Source organism: Electrophorus electricus, chromosome 3 (genome assembly GCF_041902795.1).
Source record: "Electrophorus electricus isolate QZ-2024a chromosome 3, ASM4190279v1, whole genome shotgun sequence".
In the NCBI taxonomy this organism is placed as follows: Eukaryota; Metazoa; Chordata; class Actinopteri; order Gymnotiformes; family Gymnotidae; genus Electrophorus; species Electrophorus electricus.
Window position 1 is genome coordinate 21,276,991 of NC_137499.1, and position 15,366 is coordinate 21,292,356.

At 44.8% G+C, this 15,366-nt stretch overlaps 3 protein-coding genes and 1 pseudogene across 9 annotated transcripts in view; 1 reads left to right on the top strand and 3 right to left on the bottom strand.

Moving 5' to 3' along the window:
* The window catches only part of ube2o (ubiquitin-conjugating enzyme E2O), a 74,460-nt gene extending 71,151 nt beyond the window's left edge, over window positions 1-3,309 (bottom strand). For 3 of the 4 annotated variants that reach the window (XM_035531532.2, XM_081710561.1, XM_081710560.1), the window contains exon 1: window positions 2,063-2,661. In XM_035531532.2, the coding sequence (XP_035387425.2) occupies window positions 2,063-2,479 (417 nt within the window). In that variant the 5' untranslated portion in view covers window positions 2,480-2,661. Of the gene's footprint in view, window positions 1-2,062; window positions 2,662-2,910 lie in introns of those variants that run through there. The other variant, XM_035531517.2, reaches the window with a different exon arrangement.
* Window positions 3,310-3,992: 683 nt separating this feature from the next.
* Window positions 3,993-5,962, bottom strand: LOC118242327 (ADP/ATP translocase 2-like; annotated as a pseudogene). Its single transcript, XR_014119968.1, has 4 exons — window positions 5,914-5,962; window positions 4,993-5,504; window positions 4,760-4,900; window positions 3,993-4,608 (listed from the first exon to the last, which is right to left on the bottom strand). The product of XR_014119968.1 is annotated as an ADP/ATP translocase 2-like (transcript).
* A 1,827-nt stretch (window positions 5,963-7,789) lies between these two features.
* On the bottom strand, window positions 7,790-13,617 carry LOC113583269 (ADP/ATP translocase 1-like). 2 transcript variants are annotated; one of them, XM_035531415.2, is made up of 5 exons: window positions 13,484-13,617; window positions 11,398-11,581; window positions 9,183-9,669; window positions 8,880-9,020; window positions 7,790-8,728 (listed from the first exon to the last, which is right to left on the bottom strand). In XM_035531415.2, the coding sequence occupies exons 1-5, from the start codon at window positions 13,507-13,509 to the stop codon at window positions 8,571-8,573; spliced, it is 996 nt and encodes a 331-aa protein (XP_035387308.1). In that variant the 5' UTR covers window positions 13,510-13,617; the 3' UTR covers window positions 7,790-8,570. The 2 variants fall into 2 exon arrangements, with proteins under 2 accessions (XP_035387308.1, XP_035387317.1); XM_035531424.2 differs by having other exon boundaries at window positions 13,458-13,587.
* On the top strand, window positions 12,934-15,303 carry aanat1 (arylalkylamine N-acetyltransferase 1). Of its 2 annotated transcripts, XM_027019531.3 has the most exons (3): window positions 12,942-13,218; window positions 13,503-13,657; window positions 13,757-15,303. In XM_027019531.3, the coding sequence occupies exons 1-3, from the start codon at window positions 13,071-13,073 to the stop codon at window positions 14,060-14,062; spliced, it is 609 nt and encodes a 202-aa protein (XP_026875332.1). In that variant the 5' UTR covers window positions 12,942-13,070; the 3' UTR covers window positions 14,063-15,303. The 2 variants fall into 2 exon arrangements, with proteins under 2 accessions (XP_026875331.1, XP_026875332.1); XM_027019530.3 differs by having other exon boundaries at window positions 12,934-13,218; window positions 13,503-15,303.
* Window positions 15,304-15,366: the final 63 nt, after the last annotated feature.

The window sequence follows — 15,366 nt, forward strand, 5'->3', positions numbered from 1 at the left end:
ACCATGGAACACCTTTTCACCCCCATACTTGATCTGATCCAGGACCGATCCGACCAGCCGAACGACGGAAATTATTATTTTGTCGCCGCGCAGCGCAACGACCCAATCCGAGAGCCGCTGAGGTGGAGGGAGGCTAAAATTGGCTCCACCGTGTGGGGTTGGGGGTGTTGCTGCGGCTCTGTTAGGACAAGGAAGAGGCGCTAATCACCAGGCAAGGACAAAAATGACATCATTAGCATAGCTGCCATCTGCCACGCAGCTCAGCGGAGGAGTCCGGGGCAGCAGCAGGGGTCGGCCTGAAGCCTTCCCTCACAACGCCTCCACCCCCGCCCCATGGGAGCACAAGAGCACCTGCTGGGTGTCGGCCAGCGACCGGGTGGACACTGGGGTGCTCTGCTCCACAGAAGCTGGGGGGCTTTTAGTCTGAGCTCTCCAAAGCAGTTTTAAAGTAGTTTCTAAGCGGGTTTAAAATAATCAGGCTGTTTAAATACACACGCTGCTCCAAATCCGCCCTCACCGCCCTGATCCTGAGCGCTCACGCGAGAGTGAGCAATGTGATGACTCAATATTATTCCCTGGGTGGCCGCATGGTACGATACGGTGGCCGTGTTACTAAACCCGTCTCCAGGCTCATGTCATAAGCAACAGAGGAAGAGAGCGAGAGCTTAGGGAAGAGCGAGTAGCTGATTTCAGCGGCACACTGATTCAGTGCAGCTTTGAACGTTCTCCAGCTGACCTCGGGCTAACCTGGACTCTAAGGCCAGTCAACCAGGGTGGGTTGGAGTGGGCCTAATGACAAAACAGGTACTCAAGCAGATTTTAATTGCCACGTTCGTGCGGAGGTCTTTTCTGTGGGTCGTGTCCTCAAGCGGAGGCACGGTTGCACTGGGTGCGCACACTTCCTTTTGCATTAGTTTTTTGCAAACACCACTCCTGGCAGATGGTTTCACAATCGGTTTACTGATGGGAGACTTAAAATTAAAAAAAAAAAAAAAACAGCCAAACTGACTTGTTTCACCACATGTTACTATGTCAAATGCAGATCACATTACAATGAATTAAACACAATGCTAATCAATGCCTAAACACACCTAAGAGCAAAAGGCCATCTTTGGCTTTGTTCAGACACTGAGGGGTTTAAAAGATTTCCAACAAAAGCCAGACCCGTTAACTCCATTCCCGGCGTTTCCTATTTAACTAGGATGAGCTTTGACAGGGGTCAGTAAAGGTAAGTTCTAGTCAGGCATGGAATGATCAATTCTTTGTGTGCTAAACACAAAAGCCCAAACGGCACGAATGCAGGCCCAAAGCGAGTTGCCAGACGCACACTTTCAAAACATGGAGGCCACAGATGCACCTTGTTAAAATCAGTCTAAGCCTAATTGGACTGTTAGAACCCGCAGATGGAGGTAAAAACGTTCATGAGTACTAGGCCCTCGTGTGGACGGGCAATTTTATTTACAGTGGGCCTAAACCTCAGTTCTTCACCCGTAGTCAATGCAATTAGCTATATAACAAATCAGTAGTAATAAACAGATTCAATGACGTTTTATTGGCTTCAGTGATTAATTAAGGGATCGTCGCTTACTTGGTACAGCGAATCTGTTTCATAAGTTAGCCTGGGTTGCTAGCTAGCTAGCTAGCTACATGGCTAAGCATATCATCAATTAATTAATTAATTAGAATTCTAATTAATTAATTGGCAACCGTGACCTAACCTAGCTACGTAGTCAAAGGTGCATTTTAATACGATTTAGAGCTAGCTATGTATACCTATATGTGTAGGCATGTTTACATGGATATGCCTTGGATTTGAGCACCATAACGTAGTAGCTTGGCTTTAAATATGCAGGAGGCACATTTAGGGTTGATCGAATAATCTCAGGTAACGTCTGCAAGATAACACGTCCTGTCTAGAAAATTGTATATGCACTTCACAGCAAGCAGTAGGGGCTAGCTAGCTAATAATGCATTAGATGAAGAAAAGGGAGGAGGGCCAGCGAACAACGGAACAAACCGGGCGGCTGCTGCAAAATGCAGCATCGGATGCTCGGATCACTACCTTCGTTTCCCGGACATCTTGCTTCGTCCCCTCGGGGTACCACTGCACTCGCACGAAGCCCCTTCCGAGGGGCCATGTCCGTGAGTCCGCCGCCCCGCTCTCCGCGTCCGAGTTACCGCCGCCGCCGCCGCCTTCTCCTCCCCCGCCGCCTCTGCCGTCGCCGTCCACGTCCGTATCCGAGTCCTCAAAGTCCTCCTCACCGTGAATCATCCGTACGAGGCCGAAGCGCAACGAGCCACGATGGGCACCGGAGACCAGGTCGTGCGAGAACAGGAGCCGCTGAGTGCCTCCTGCGGACGGCGAGAGCGCCGCAGACGGCGGCTCGGAGCCCAGGCTCGCCGCCGGAGAAAGGGCCGGGGTGCGGGGCGGGGATGCTGCCTCCGTCGCTGCCGTGTCCGATGCCGCGGGTTCCGCCATCGCTGCTGCAGTGGGAATTAGGGAGAGAGGGATGGTGGAGTAGGAAAACGGGAAAACCTGTAACCGGGGACCGGGCACGTGTTTACGTCGACACGTAGCCAAGCGTTGCGCGTCGTTAATGCACAATAGTGCAACGCTTTTGGAAAGGCGTGCATAGCGGGATGTGCAGCCAGGTCACCTGTTACGAATATCACTGCACGCATAAAAAAAAAAAAAAAAAAAAAAAAAAGGCATAATCCGAACGTCAGAAATAAATTATTTTTTATATATTAAAATCTATCGTGCCATTTTTAGAATCCTTTTTTGGGGATTTTTTGTTTTGTTTTGTTTTGTTTGAAAAAAACAATTACGTAACGCTTTGTACCGTCACCCCACCCATTTTGATGATTAGTCCGTTACTGGAAAGGCTTGTAGCCGTAATGCACCAGTACCTCATAGCGTGGAGCTCCACGGTTCTCTCCGATGTGGTTCGACTGGCAACGCGACAAACGCGCCGAGCACCACTCCACCCAAAGGCGTGATGAGATGACTGCGGTCGCCGCTCGGTGTCGGTGTCTGATCGCGGCGCAAGCGCGTCTCCTGTTCACTTTCTCCGCAAGAGATGGTCCACAGCTAAATTTTCTCCGCAACCCAACAACAGGCAGTGCCAAGGTTATGAAATCCAACGGCGGATTTATGATGACTTAAAAGCCATTCAGAAACTTTCCAAATGTATTTTCAAGTGTACTTTTGTATGATACATAAACCCTGTGTCTAAGCATTTTGTCCGACCTCGGGATTAAGTTTGGGTTCAAAATAAAGGACAGTGGTTAAGGTACTTGACTTGTAATTGGAAGGTTGCTGGTTCAAGCCACACCACTGCCAAGTTGCCTCTGTTGGGCCCCTGACCAAGACCCTTAACCCTCAATTGCTCAAGTTGTACTCAGTCATAATTGCAAGTCGCTTTGGATAAAAGTGTCTGATAAATGTAAATAGGAGGAAATTCTGTCCTAGATGGTTGTCTAACTGCAATTTAGTGTTTTCTCTGATTCCTAAAAGCTTGACAGTTAGCTTATAAATCAGACTCCTTCGCGAGTTTACCTACTGTGGTTTACAAACCACTGCACTATTTATAATTGATTATCTCTAGGCTATATTTGAATTACACATTTGTCCACTCCAAGACTCTTGATATAAAGTATGGAGATTCTGCTGAATACTTCAAGGATGACTTGCCTACTGAACTTTTGATACCGATAGGACTCTGAAAGCACATACACTGTGACAGTGTACGTTAACTGCTTCTGTGATGTCAAACCCATTAAAATAGCCTGAACTCATACACTCATACACATGTATCTATGAAGGTACATATAAATAAACCTAAATCGAAATATAATAAAAGTATACTGAATTTATATTGAATTCACTAGAGCAAAGAAAACCATAGGCAGTGCAGTTCTGTGTAGTTACATAGCCCTCTAGGTCTGATCTATTACTTGGATATTATGTTTAAATTGGTGTGATAGGGATTGTAGCCAAATTATACTAGACACAAATTTCAGAATTAGAGTGAGATATGTAGACAAAATAGAGAAATTACACTGGTGACTAGTAGGGTAGGTCAATCACACCTGCCTTTGGTCACTAATGGCTACTGGAAACTTGGGTGTGAGGTTGCAAGTCTAGAAATCAGACACCATTTACCTGCTAACATTTATTTAAAGTCATAAAGAAGCTAACTGTATAGAACTAAAAAGGGTTGTTTTCATCGCATTATTTATCAGATACAGAATACATAATTCTGTATTATGATTTGAAAATACTCTGTTAATGAATTACAAGTTACTATCCACCTCTGACAAATTTACAAGCACTCAAAGCTGTTGACCTTTTCCACATAAACACACTGGACCCTTTGTTTGACCCCTTCTGTCCCTCAGCTAGTTTCTCCCTTGCTGGCAAAAAAAAAAAAAAAAAAAAATAGAGTAATTCTGGACATTTAGATAATTTTCTTTATCTCATCATACAAGACCAGTACCAGGGTGCCACCGGTGGCCCTGAGAATGTTTGACAGGTTCCCTTGTAGAAGGACCCATCACGAACAATCTTCCTCCAGCAGTCTACTGTGCCATTGTAGATGATGTCAGCTGCAAATGACCAAAAAAGACTCTATTAACTTGTGTATTATAAGGAACACATGCCATCTGCCTGAATCACAATTTAGAATCCATCATACTTTCAATTATCATATTATCTTTTGTATAACTGAACTGAACTGGTTTTAGTGGAGTGACTCACCCCCTTTGAGCCCAGACTGCATCATCATACGACGCCGAATGGTGTCAAAGGGGTAAGATATGATTCCAGAGATGGTGGTCACACTCTGAGCGATCAGCCAGCTCACCATGACATGAATGTTCTCCGGATCAGACATCATACCTACAGACCGAAAACAGCATTTAGAATGTGCACGCGTCAACAACGCAAAGCGAAAGTCACCCATAGCTCAGGTGAAAGCGTTTCATTCTCACTTTTGACGGTATCATAGATGCCAAAGTAAGTGGCTCTGTAGATGATGATTCCCTGGATGGACACGTTGAAGCCTTTGTACAGACCCCCGAGACCATCAGCCTTGAAGATCTTCAAGAAGCAGTCGCCCAGCCCAGTGAACTCCCGCTCCGCCTTCAGCTTGCCGATGTCTGCGGCCAGGCGTGTCCGGGCGAAATCGAGAGGGTAGACAAAAGTCAGGGATGTGGCACCAGCAGCGCCCCCTGATGCCAGGTTACCAGCAAAGTACCTCCAGAACTGTGTGCGCTGGTCCACGCCATCCAGGAAGAACTTCTTGTACCTGTCCTTGAAGGCAAAGTTGAGGGCCTGTGTTGGAAGGTATCGGATGACGTTGGCCAGGTTGCCTCTCCAGTATGAGAAGAAGCCCTGATCTCTGGGAAGTCTTACCCTGCTCTCGATGAAACCCTTGTAACGCTGTCAGCTGTGATATGTTTGCTTGCATGTTGCAGTTGTAAGGAGATTTCGGTAAATGCTTCTGTTATGAGTAAGTACTTGAAGTGTTCGTAATTATGTGAATTGGGGATGTGATTCACATTTAAAAGTGTCCGTACAGGCCAACAAAAGTCAGGGGTTCATACATCCATTCCAGAGGCACTCCATGTGCAACACTGCTTCATGTTTTAGCACAATTTGATTTTGGAAATTTCCACAATTCCACATGTAGTGACCCAACGTTCAACTGAATAAGGTGGGTCAGAAAATCAGGCGTCATAAAAATGTTAGCAAAACCTACTATATGAAAAATGTTTAACTTTTTCATTAATTTCTTTTTTAGAAATAGATTTGAAAGCTTTGCATTTGTGAACGTTTACACGAAGCAGAACCTGCAGCCGTTGACACTCGCGCACCCGGTCCCTATCTCCCGCTTACGAGACCATGCACACCCGTTTCTTGTTTCTCCCTCTTTAAGCCCGCAGGTTCCTGCCTGCCCATCGTAGCAGAGCTGACTGCTACGCTTGCTCCTGTACGAGCCTTTGCTACATTATTCTTTCTTTCTTGTCGCTGACCACTGCACTGCAGGTCACTTATTTCTCTAGTTCGCTCAAGTCGCGGATAACAAAGACTCTCTGAGCGTTCCCATGCCTCTAGCTCCCTCTTCGCTGCTACTGTCGCGCTGTAATGTGCGACACGGGTAGCGAAGTCCGTGATGCGTTTGTGCGTCTATCCCCTGCACCACAGCAATATGTGCGCCAGCGTGTCCTTCACAAATAACAGAAGGATATTCTATAGCTATTACATGTTAGTACGTGAGAGAGAGAGAAAAAAAAAGTTACCTGACCAGGTCACCTGCTGGTATTAATGGTGTCCATTTCATTAATTGTAAATTGTGATGATAACCTACTGAAAAGTCTTGGCTTGTAAATGCACAGCAGTATCATACGTTGTATTGTTTATGCTGTTGTATTGAGTCAGTAGCCCAAAGAGCCAAAGATGTGTTGTTACAGAACATGTTCAACTAAATAATAGCATCTACTGAACAAGCTCCTTATCTGAGAAAAGTATCATTTCAAATAATTCCTGACTCTGCTGGGTTTATCTTGTTCACAACAAAACTCTCACCATTCCCCTTAGATCATTATCTATAGCGGAGAATACCGGACGTCTGGGATAATACCTACAAAATGAGCGGATAAGATCATGTTGTTTAATTACAGTATATTTAATCTTATGAATTTCATGTTGCGTTTGCATGTTTATTGACGTTTTTTCAGAGCAAAGTTCTTGTAATGCGTAGACAGACAGGAGAAAATGAGCGTGTGTGCATTTCACCTTTACTAGGTTAAAGGACTCTGGGTGTCTCTACCCCGAGTGTAGTCAAACAACAAATCTGCTTAGTCACTGTTTACACATATCACCATCTCAACTGTCAGCAGGGTTTCACTTCCATTGGCTGCTTGTGGCATCTCATTTACATCTTTGCCTTCACGCCCACAAGCCTCCATTACAAACCTTTAGAAGAGACAGCAGCTTTGACACACGTTCGTGTTCTATTAGGCTGCAATACTGCCTGATCTCACACATTCCGGGCTGTCTTCCTCATCCTCCATCTATCCTGAATTTCCACAGACAAAAGTTCAAAATTACTCAGCCGTCAACTGTCTTCTTGCTTCCAGAGATTTTTTCTAAATGACCTGTTTGGTTTGCATCTCATTAGCATATAGACAAGATCACTATTCCTTGTGTATCTGTTGATTTTCCACTTGAGCAGGTGCACACTTAAGTCGTCTGTGCTTACTTTATTATTGGCTAACCGTTTGGGAATACAGTTTCGTATTCCCAGTGCATTTTATCTACACATCATAAATCAGAAATATTCCTTTACTCCAACAGTAAGGGTGCAAAATTATTCCACTGCATGAAAGCCAACGTACCTCACAGTTCTCCTGCATCACGTTACGTACAGAAGTTCTGCTTTCACACCACTTATTCTGAGAGGTCATTTGATTGAGAGTTTGATGGACTGAGAGTTTGTTCCACTTACCTGAAGCAGCTGCACTCTCCCAAGGGGAGCTACAGCTGTTCCGGAGACGTCAGCAGGGGATGCCAACGGTCAAGAACTCCTTGGCAAAACTAACGGCTCATGACTCACTCTACACCTACGGCAGCATCGTCCCATTCAAAGAAGTGTCGTCCTCTTGCCGTCTTCTTGTACAACACTTGTAACTCTGATCTGTCCTTTAATTATTCATGTCCCTCTGTTATCGAGTACAGCATCTATTTATGGGATTGTGATCAAAGAAGACTTGGACCAGCCACACCTGTAAAATTGATTTTTTCTTTTTTTCTTTTCTAGTTTAAATTAAGCCTACATTGTTTGCCCATGTTATTTACACAATCAAAGCAAATTAGTTGGAGACTTTGAAAACCTTTTTTAAGTGGCAGTCATGTCTAGTGATTCTTCTTTCTCTTAATGCATTTTCTATCTTAATAAATGCCAGTTTTGTATTTGGGTTGCCAGTCACACTCCATGTTACTGAGAGGTGCGACGGTACAGAATTCATCATGTGCTTGCAGAGGCAAAACGACAGTTTTATTCACATTCAATCGCAGACGTCATGAGAGCAAGGGTCAAAACCAGACGCGATAGATTTCCAAACCAATTTAGTATCCAAATGCAAAGTGAGTATCCAGGTCAAAACCAACAGAGCAAACAGATGCAAATAGGAAAATTTGAGCCAAAGATCAGGGGAAAGCAGATGTAATAACAGGGAAACCCTGGTCAGTACACACAGAATAGTGGCAATACTTCACAAGGGAGAAACTAAACAGATATGTGTAAATAGGCAGACAATAACTGGAAACAGGTGAGGTCAATAGTCCAGTGATGAGGATCATGTGTGTCAGTGCTTGGAATTCTGGGAGTTGTAGTTTGGTTCATGACTACAGGGAGTAGGAAAGAAAGGCTGTATGACAGTAGGCTGTTGCTATAATGTGGGTATCTAGCATGACCTTTGCCACCACGCATGGCGGCAGACAGCCCAAGATAGGATTTGGAAAAAAAACCAACAAAAAACTGTCTCAATAGAGTAATTCTGGACATTTAGATAATTTTCTTTATCTCATCATACAAGACCAGTACCAGGGCGCCACCGGTGGCCCTGAGAATGTTTGACCAGGTTCCCTTGTAGAAGGCGCTGACACCTTCATCACGAACAATCTTCCTCCAGCAGTCTACTGTGCCATTGTAGATGATGTCAGCTGCAAATGACCAAAAAAGACTCTATTAACTTGTGTATTATAAGGAACACATGCCCTCTGCCTGAATCACAATTTAGAATCCATCATACTTTCAATTATCATATTATCTTTTGTATAACTGAACTGAACTGGTTTTAGTGGAGTGACTCACCCCCTTTGAGCCCAGACTGCATCATCATACGACGCCGAATGGTGTCAAAGGGGTAAGATATGATTCCAGAGACGGTGGTCACACTCTGAGCGATCAGCCAGCTCACCATGACATGAATGTTCTCCGGATCAGACATCATACCTACAGACCGAAAACAGCATTTAGAATGTGCACGCGTCAACAACGCAAAGCGAAAGTTCAAGTTCAAGTTTGGTTTATTCGTCACATACATAGTCATACACAGTATAACTCGCAGTGAAATGGTGGTCACCCATAGCTCAGGTGAAAGCGTTTGATTCTCACTTTTGACGGTGTCATAGATGCCAAAGTAAGCGGCTCTGTAGATGATGATTCCCTGGATGGACACGTTGAAGCCTTTGTACAGACCCCCGAGACCATCAGCCTTGAAGATCTTCAAGAAGCAGTCGCCCAGCCCGGTGAACTCCCGCTCCGCCTTTAGCTTGCCGATGTCTGCGGCCAGGCGTGTCCGGGCGAAATCGAGAGGGTAGACAAAAGTCAGGGATGTGGCACCAGCAGCGCCCCCTGATGCCAGGTTACCAGCAAAGTACCTCCAGAACTGTGTGCGCTGGTCCACGCCATCCAGGAAGAACTTCTTGTACCTGTCCTTGAAGGCAAAGTTGAGGGCCTGTGTTGGAAGGTATCGGATGACGTTGGCCAGGTTGCCTCTCCAGTATGAGAAGAAGCCCTGCTCTCTGGGAAGTCTTATGATGCAGTCAACGATTCCCTTGTAGCGCTTCTCAGCCGTGATATGTTTGCTTGCATGTTGCACCTGTAACGTGTTTTAGGTAAATGCTTATGTTATGGGTTAGTACTCGAATTGTTCAGAATGATGTGAATTGGGGAAGTGATTCCCATTTAAAAGTGTTCATATAGGTCAACAAAGCCCTATATGCTTTCAACAAAAAAGAGCATGGTCATCCAGGGCAAACCCCAAACTACACAGTGCCAAGGTCCATTGGGACTTACTTTAAGATCCATCAACTCAGGCAATATTAACTACATTGTTATGCTATAAAATAAACAAATTCATAAATTCCAAAATTAACAATACAGATAAAAATATTTAGCATTTTCTTTAATGTCACACATTTTAAGCTTTGTATTTATGAATGGTTACACAAAGTACAAGCTGTATCACACAGGTAGTGAGGAGTCTGTGACGTCAAACCATGCCAAACCTGCAACACCTGCAGCTCAGGTAACAGAATGACGGTCCGTAGCTATGACTCAAGGTATTCGGTGACACAAAAGACATCTGACCAGGTCACCTGCTGATGTTTATGGTACCAATTTCATTTCAAAGATGGATGATAACCTACTGAAACACCTTTTCTTGTAGATGCACACCAGATTATGTAACATATGCAGTATTGTTTATGCTGTTGTATTGAGTCAGTAGCCCAAAGAGCCAAAGATGTGTGTTGTTACAGAACATGTTCAACTAAATAATAAAATCTACTGAACAAGCTGCTTATCTGAGAAAAGTATCATTTCAAATAATTCCTGACTCTGCTGGGTTTATCTTGTTCACAACAAAACTCTCACCATTCCCCTTAGATCATTATCTATAGCGGAGAATACCGGACGTCTGGGATAATACCTACAAAATGAGCGGATAAGATCATGTTGTTTAATTAAATACAGTGTATTTAATCTTATGAATTTCATGTTGCGTTTGATTGTTTATTGACGTTTTTTCAGAGCAAAGTTCTTGTAATGCGTAGACAGACAGGAGAAAATGAGCGCGTGTGCATTTCACCTTTACTAGGTTAAAGGACTCTGGGTATCTCTACCCCGAGTGTAGTCGAACAACAAATCTGCTTAGTCACTGTTTACACATATCACCATCTCAACTGTCAGCAGGGTTTCACTTCCATTGGCTGCTTGTGGCATCTCATTTACATCTTTGCCTTCACGCCCACAAGCCTCCATTACAAACCTTTAGAAGAGACAGCAGCTTTGACACACGTTCGTGTTCTATTAGGCTGCAATACTGCCTGATCTCACACATTCCGGGCTGTCTTCCTCATCCTCCATCTACCCTGAATTTCCACAGACGCTGTTCTTTAATTACTGAGTTTATGCATTCACAATCATATAAACAAGGTAATAGCTGTACAGTTTTTCCTGTAGACTAAATTGCTTTTCTACTGCTATGGTATCTGCATTATGATCCCCAGGGAATATTGTTCCAATTATCATGACTTCTTGTTTCGACTGCCCCCCGCCCTAAATTCCCTTTTGGTTTGTACCCCATCAACTACATAGACAAGATAGCTATTGAGATTCTTCCACTTGAGCAGGCACACATCTGAGCTCACTTTACCGCGGGAATACAGTTTGGGAATACATAGGTTTCATAATCCCGGTGGATGTACCCATCCTAATCCCGTTTCTCTGTAACAGCACGGGTTCACTGCGTGAAAGCCGACCTACCCCACCTACCCTCCTGCGTGTGCGTGCATTTCCACCATCCACTCTGGCTCGTTCCACTCACCTGAAGCAGCAACTTCACTCTCTCGATGGGAGCCACGACCGTCTCGGAGACGGTGGCAGCCACACAAACGGCCAAGAAGTCCTTGGTGAAGACGACGACGGACTCGCTCATAGTTCTCTCTCCCGTGGCAGTGTCGACATCAGCCTTTGGCGTGGATGCTGTCAGCCTCCTCCCACCGTAGCACCTGTGTCACAGATACTCCCCTAAGGTCGGAAATGCACCGACCAACTCCAGCTTTGTCGACAGACTGTCGGATAATAAACTGAATGCTTTGACGCCCATCTTCAACATGACCTTCATAATATGCCCATTCTGTATAGTGCTTAGACGGATCATTCCCCCCCCCCAAAAAATAAAATAAAATAAAATTATTTTAGCATTTTGTCTTTCACAGCCTCAGAATAAAGTCTTACTTTGTGTAAGTTATATTAGCTAGATAGCTAACGTGTGAGTAGATGTAAAAGCATTATATAAAAAGCGAATTTACTGTATTAGCTGGTGTTTTGGACAGAGAAATTGGCTTTCTTTATAACTACATGTCATTCTAGATACATAGTTAGCTATCGTGCAGCTGTTTTTCCATTTGAAAGGGGTATTATACTACCCAGTGGTAGAAATATTCACGCCTCTGTAGTTAGGATGACTACGCGTAATATCCAAGCGGCACATATCGATAACGCGGGTTGGCTCCACGTGTCGTATCTGAACTTCAGAGCTGAGATGAAACATGACGTCATTCCCGTAGACAGCTGGGGGGGGTTGCGTTAGTGCTGCCTTTGGAATTCATATTTTGGAGCGCCAAATGGATGAGAAACAAAACCCGAAAACGCCACGCGTCGCGCTCTATGTCACGGGGTTGGCTGCTGCCATAATCTGCGAGGGCTTTGATTTTGCCAGAGACGATTCAAACGTGCTCAAAGACACACTGCGAGCCTTAGCCGTCGGGGACCGCGCAGTACACACACCGTTTTACCGCAAGGTGTCAGGATGCGAATGCACTTTGCTTCTCCAGTCCAACAGGTGTCCATTCGGAAGGACTCCAAACGCGTGTTCCACCGCAGGGTCAGTTAAGATGGTGACAGTTTGGTATCGAGCTTCTCGTTTGCCTACACACAGTCATAGATTTTGGGTTAAATAGCTCTAATCATCTCTAGTAATATTGTTACACATACAATTGAGAAGAGGTTGCTTCAAATTATATGAATTTCTCGTGCATCATTATAGCACTGTAGAACCTCCGCTACAGGAAGGAAGGTAAAACTGTTGGCCAACTTGATCCAGACTCGGTTCATAAAAATAACCGGATAATCGTGCTGTCTCAAGACGTCACCAGCATGAAAATTGGCCTTGCTTTAACCTCTTCAGCTTTAACCCCTTCAAAAGTTACTGCTCGGCCAACAGCCAAAAACGCTAAGATAGACACACCCACACCTTATGTGGCTAAATGTAATTAATTGTGATCGTACTCGACCACTGTAGAGGATTTGGCAACTTTTAGTGTCTGATTGAGCTTAAGCGCTCGGGGGGGGGGGGCGGCGGCGGCGGTGGTATAAATATGACCGCGCGCCTCGCCTTCGTCCACTTGAACACTTGGAGCTCGTACTCGCGCGCACGCCAGCCCACCCAGGCAGAAATTAGATTTGGACCACGCGGAGAACTCGCAAGACTAAAACATGTCGGTCGTGAGCGCGCTGCCTTTTCTGAAGCCCGCGCACGCTCCGGTTTCCCCCGGCCGACAGCGTCGTCACACACTCCCCGCCAGCGAGTTCCGCTCTCTTAACACGGAGGATGCTGTGAGCGTGTTTGAGCTCGAGAGAGAAGGTGAGGATGCGCATTCTTCTTAACAACCAAGTGTGAACCTTTAGGACTCGCTTTACATCAGATGTCCTATTGTATGCAGTAATAATTTACGGGTTTTTTGTGTGTTATTGCTTGTAATAACGTATCCTAGTTTTTAACCAAGCATAACTTAACCCCTTATACGTGTTTGTTTGTTTGGTCGATTGGTAAGGATGCAGTTTTGAACGAAAACAGTGATACATATCTTTAGAAGTCTGTACCTTTGCAAGGCGATAAGCCGACTTACTCGGGTCCGTGTCCTGCAGCCTTCATGTCCGTGTCTGGAGAATGTCCCCTTTATCCTGACGAGGTTCGGCACTTCCTCACGCTCTGCCCCGAACTCTCCATGGGATGGTTTGTGGAAGGGACCTTGGTTGCGTTCATCATTGGGTCACTTTGGGACCAAGACCGTCTGACCACGGTGAGTTGTGACGATGAGCTAACTGACGCTTCAGTTTACGGAGATGTTATTTTTTGTAGCATAGAAATGAATAACTGTCACGATACGTTATCGTTACAGGATGCCCTCACCCTCCACCGGCCGCGCGGCACCACGGTTCACGTCCACGCGCTGGCTGTCCGCCGCACGTTTCGCCAGCAAGGCAAAGGTTCCACGCTGATGTGGCGCTACCTGCAGTACCTGCGCTGCCTGCCGCACGTGCGCCGGGCCGTCCTCATGTGCGAGCCCCTTTTGGTTCCCTTCTACCAGAAGTCCGGATTCGTGGTGCAGGGGCCGTCCGAGATCACCGTGGGGCCCCTCACCTTCGTGGAGATGCAGTGTCCCGTGCGCGGGCACGCTTTCATGCGGCGCAACAGTGGCTGCTGAAGCGGATTTATTCGCACGTGGCAAAGCGGTCGAAGGCAGAGTGGGGAATCCGGGACGTTTCTTCCCCCCTTCTGCTTTCGGGTTTCTCTGCCCTTGCGTGTGATGGCTGTGGTCCGTGCTGTAAATGTAACAGAGACTTGATCTTCAGTATAATCTTTCTACACTTTACAGCTGGACTCCTTAGGACCCAGTTAAATGGGGTATTAGCCGTGTCACGCCAAATTTTAGTTGCTGCCAACAGCTTACAGATTTAAAAAAAAGAAAAAAAAAAGAAATCGGGGTAGAATTTATTTATTGTATTTTGTACGTTGGAAAAAATACTTATTGATCTAGCGTGATTACTGTAGTTTATTTTTTAACTTTCATGTATGTTTTATGATGTAAGGAAAGAGGCTAATTTGCTTGGTGTGATGCAGCAGGACATGCACTCAATGCTATTCTATCCCTCAGCTAACCTAGAATGTACAACCAAATGTAGACCATGGTTTTAAACGCTGGCTTGGTTATTTAAAGGCCGTGTTGTTTTTACTAATTGTCTTGTCTTTTGGTTAACTGATGTTTTTTTTTTTGTTTTGTTTTTTTGGATTGAAGCTAGAGGTGTTTAGATTTGCCTGTTTTTTGGAAGCATTCAAATAGCTGTTACAGCGGTCTTTTATGACCAAGCCCCGGATATTACATCACAGCAAATGATTCATGCATAATGAACAATTTAGCAAATCAAAATCATTGTGGGAAAAAGTATTACAAAATGTTCCTTTCCTTTACTCTGAGTGCAGTGGGAATTTGACAGTATTAAAATTTCCACATTTTTCCAAATGAGGAGTCAAAATGGAAATTAATTGGCCCACTTGGATACACGGATATTTTGTTGTTCCATTCCATTTGTCTGTTAACAGGATGGTTCAAGCAAAATGTGTTACTATTTAGGTGAAGGTATCTGATCCAGGATCAGTTTTCCTAAGATAAGAGTCTCCCTCTCCTCTGCACATCAGACCCAACTGTTAGTCTATGAGACATCACAGTCTGTAAAGAGTCATGGACTTATTTATCTGCATTAGCAAGAATCCTTTAGGTCACATTTGAAGAGCTGTGTCGTCACGTTTCCTTGAGATCCCTGAGTGACCAAGGAGACAGAGCAGAGAATCCGGCTTTCCCAAACAGACATGGGGTGGAGTCTTGAATCAAGACATCTTTGGTTTTGTACATTTTGTAACTAGAAAATAAATAATGTATTTTTCACATATTTGGTGCAGTGCATTTTTGTACTGTAGGATTTCTTTTAAACAAAATGGTTTAATTTTGGG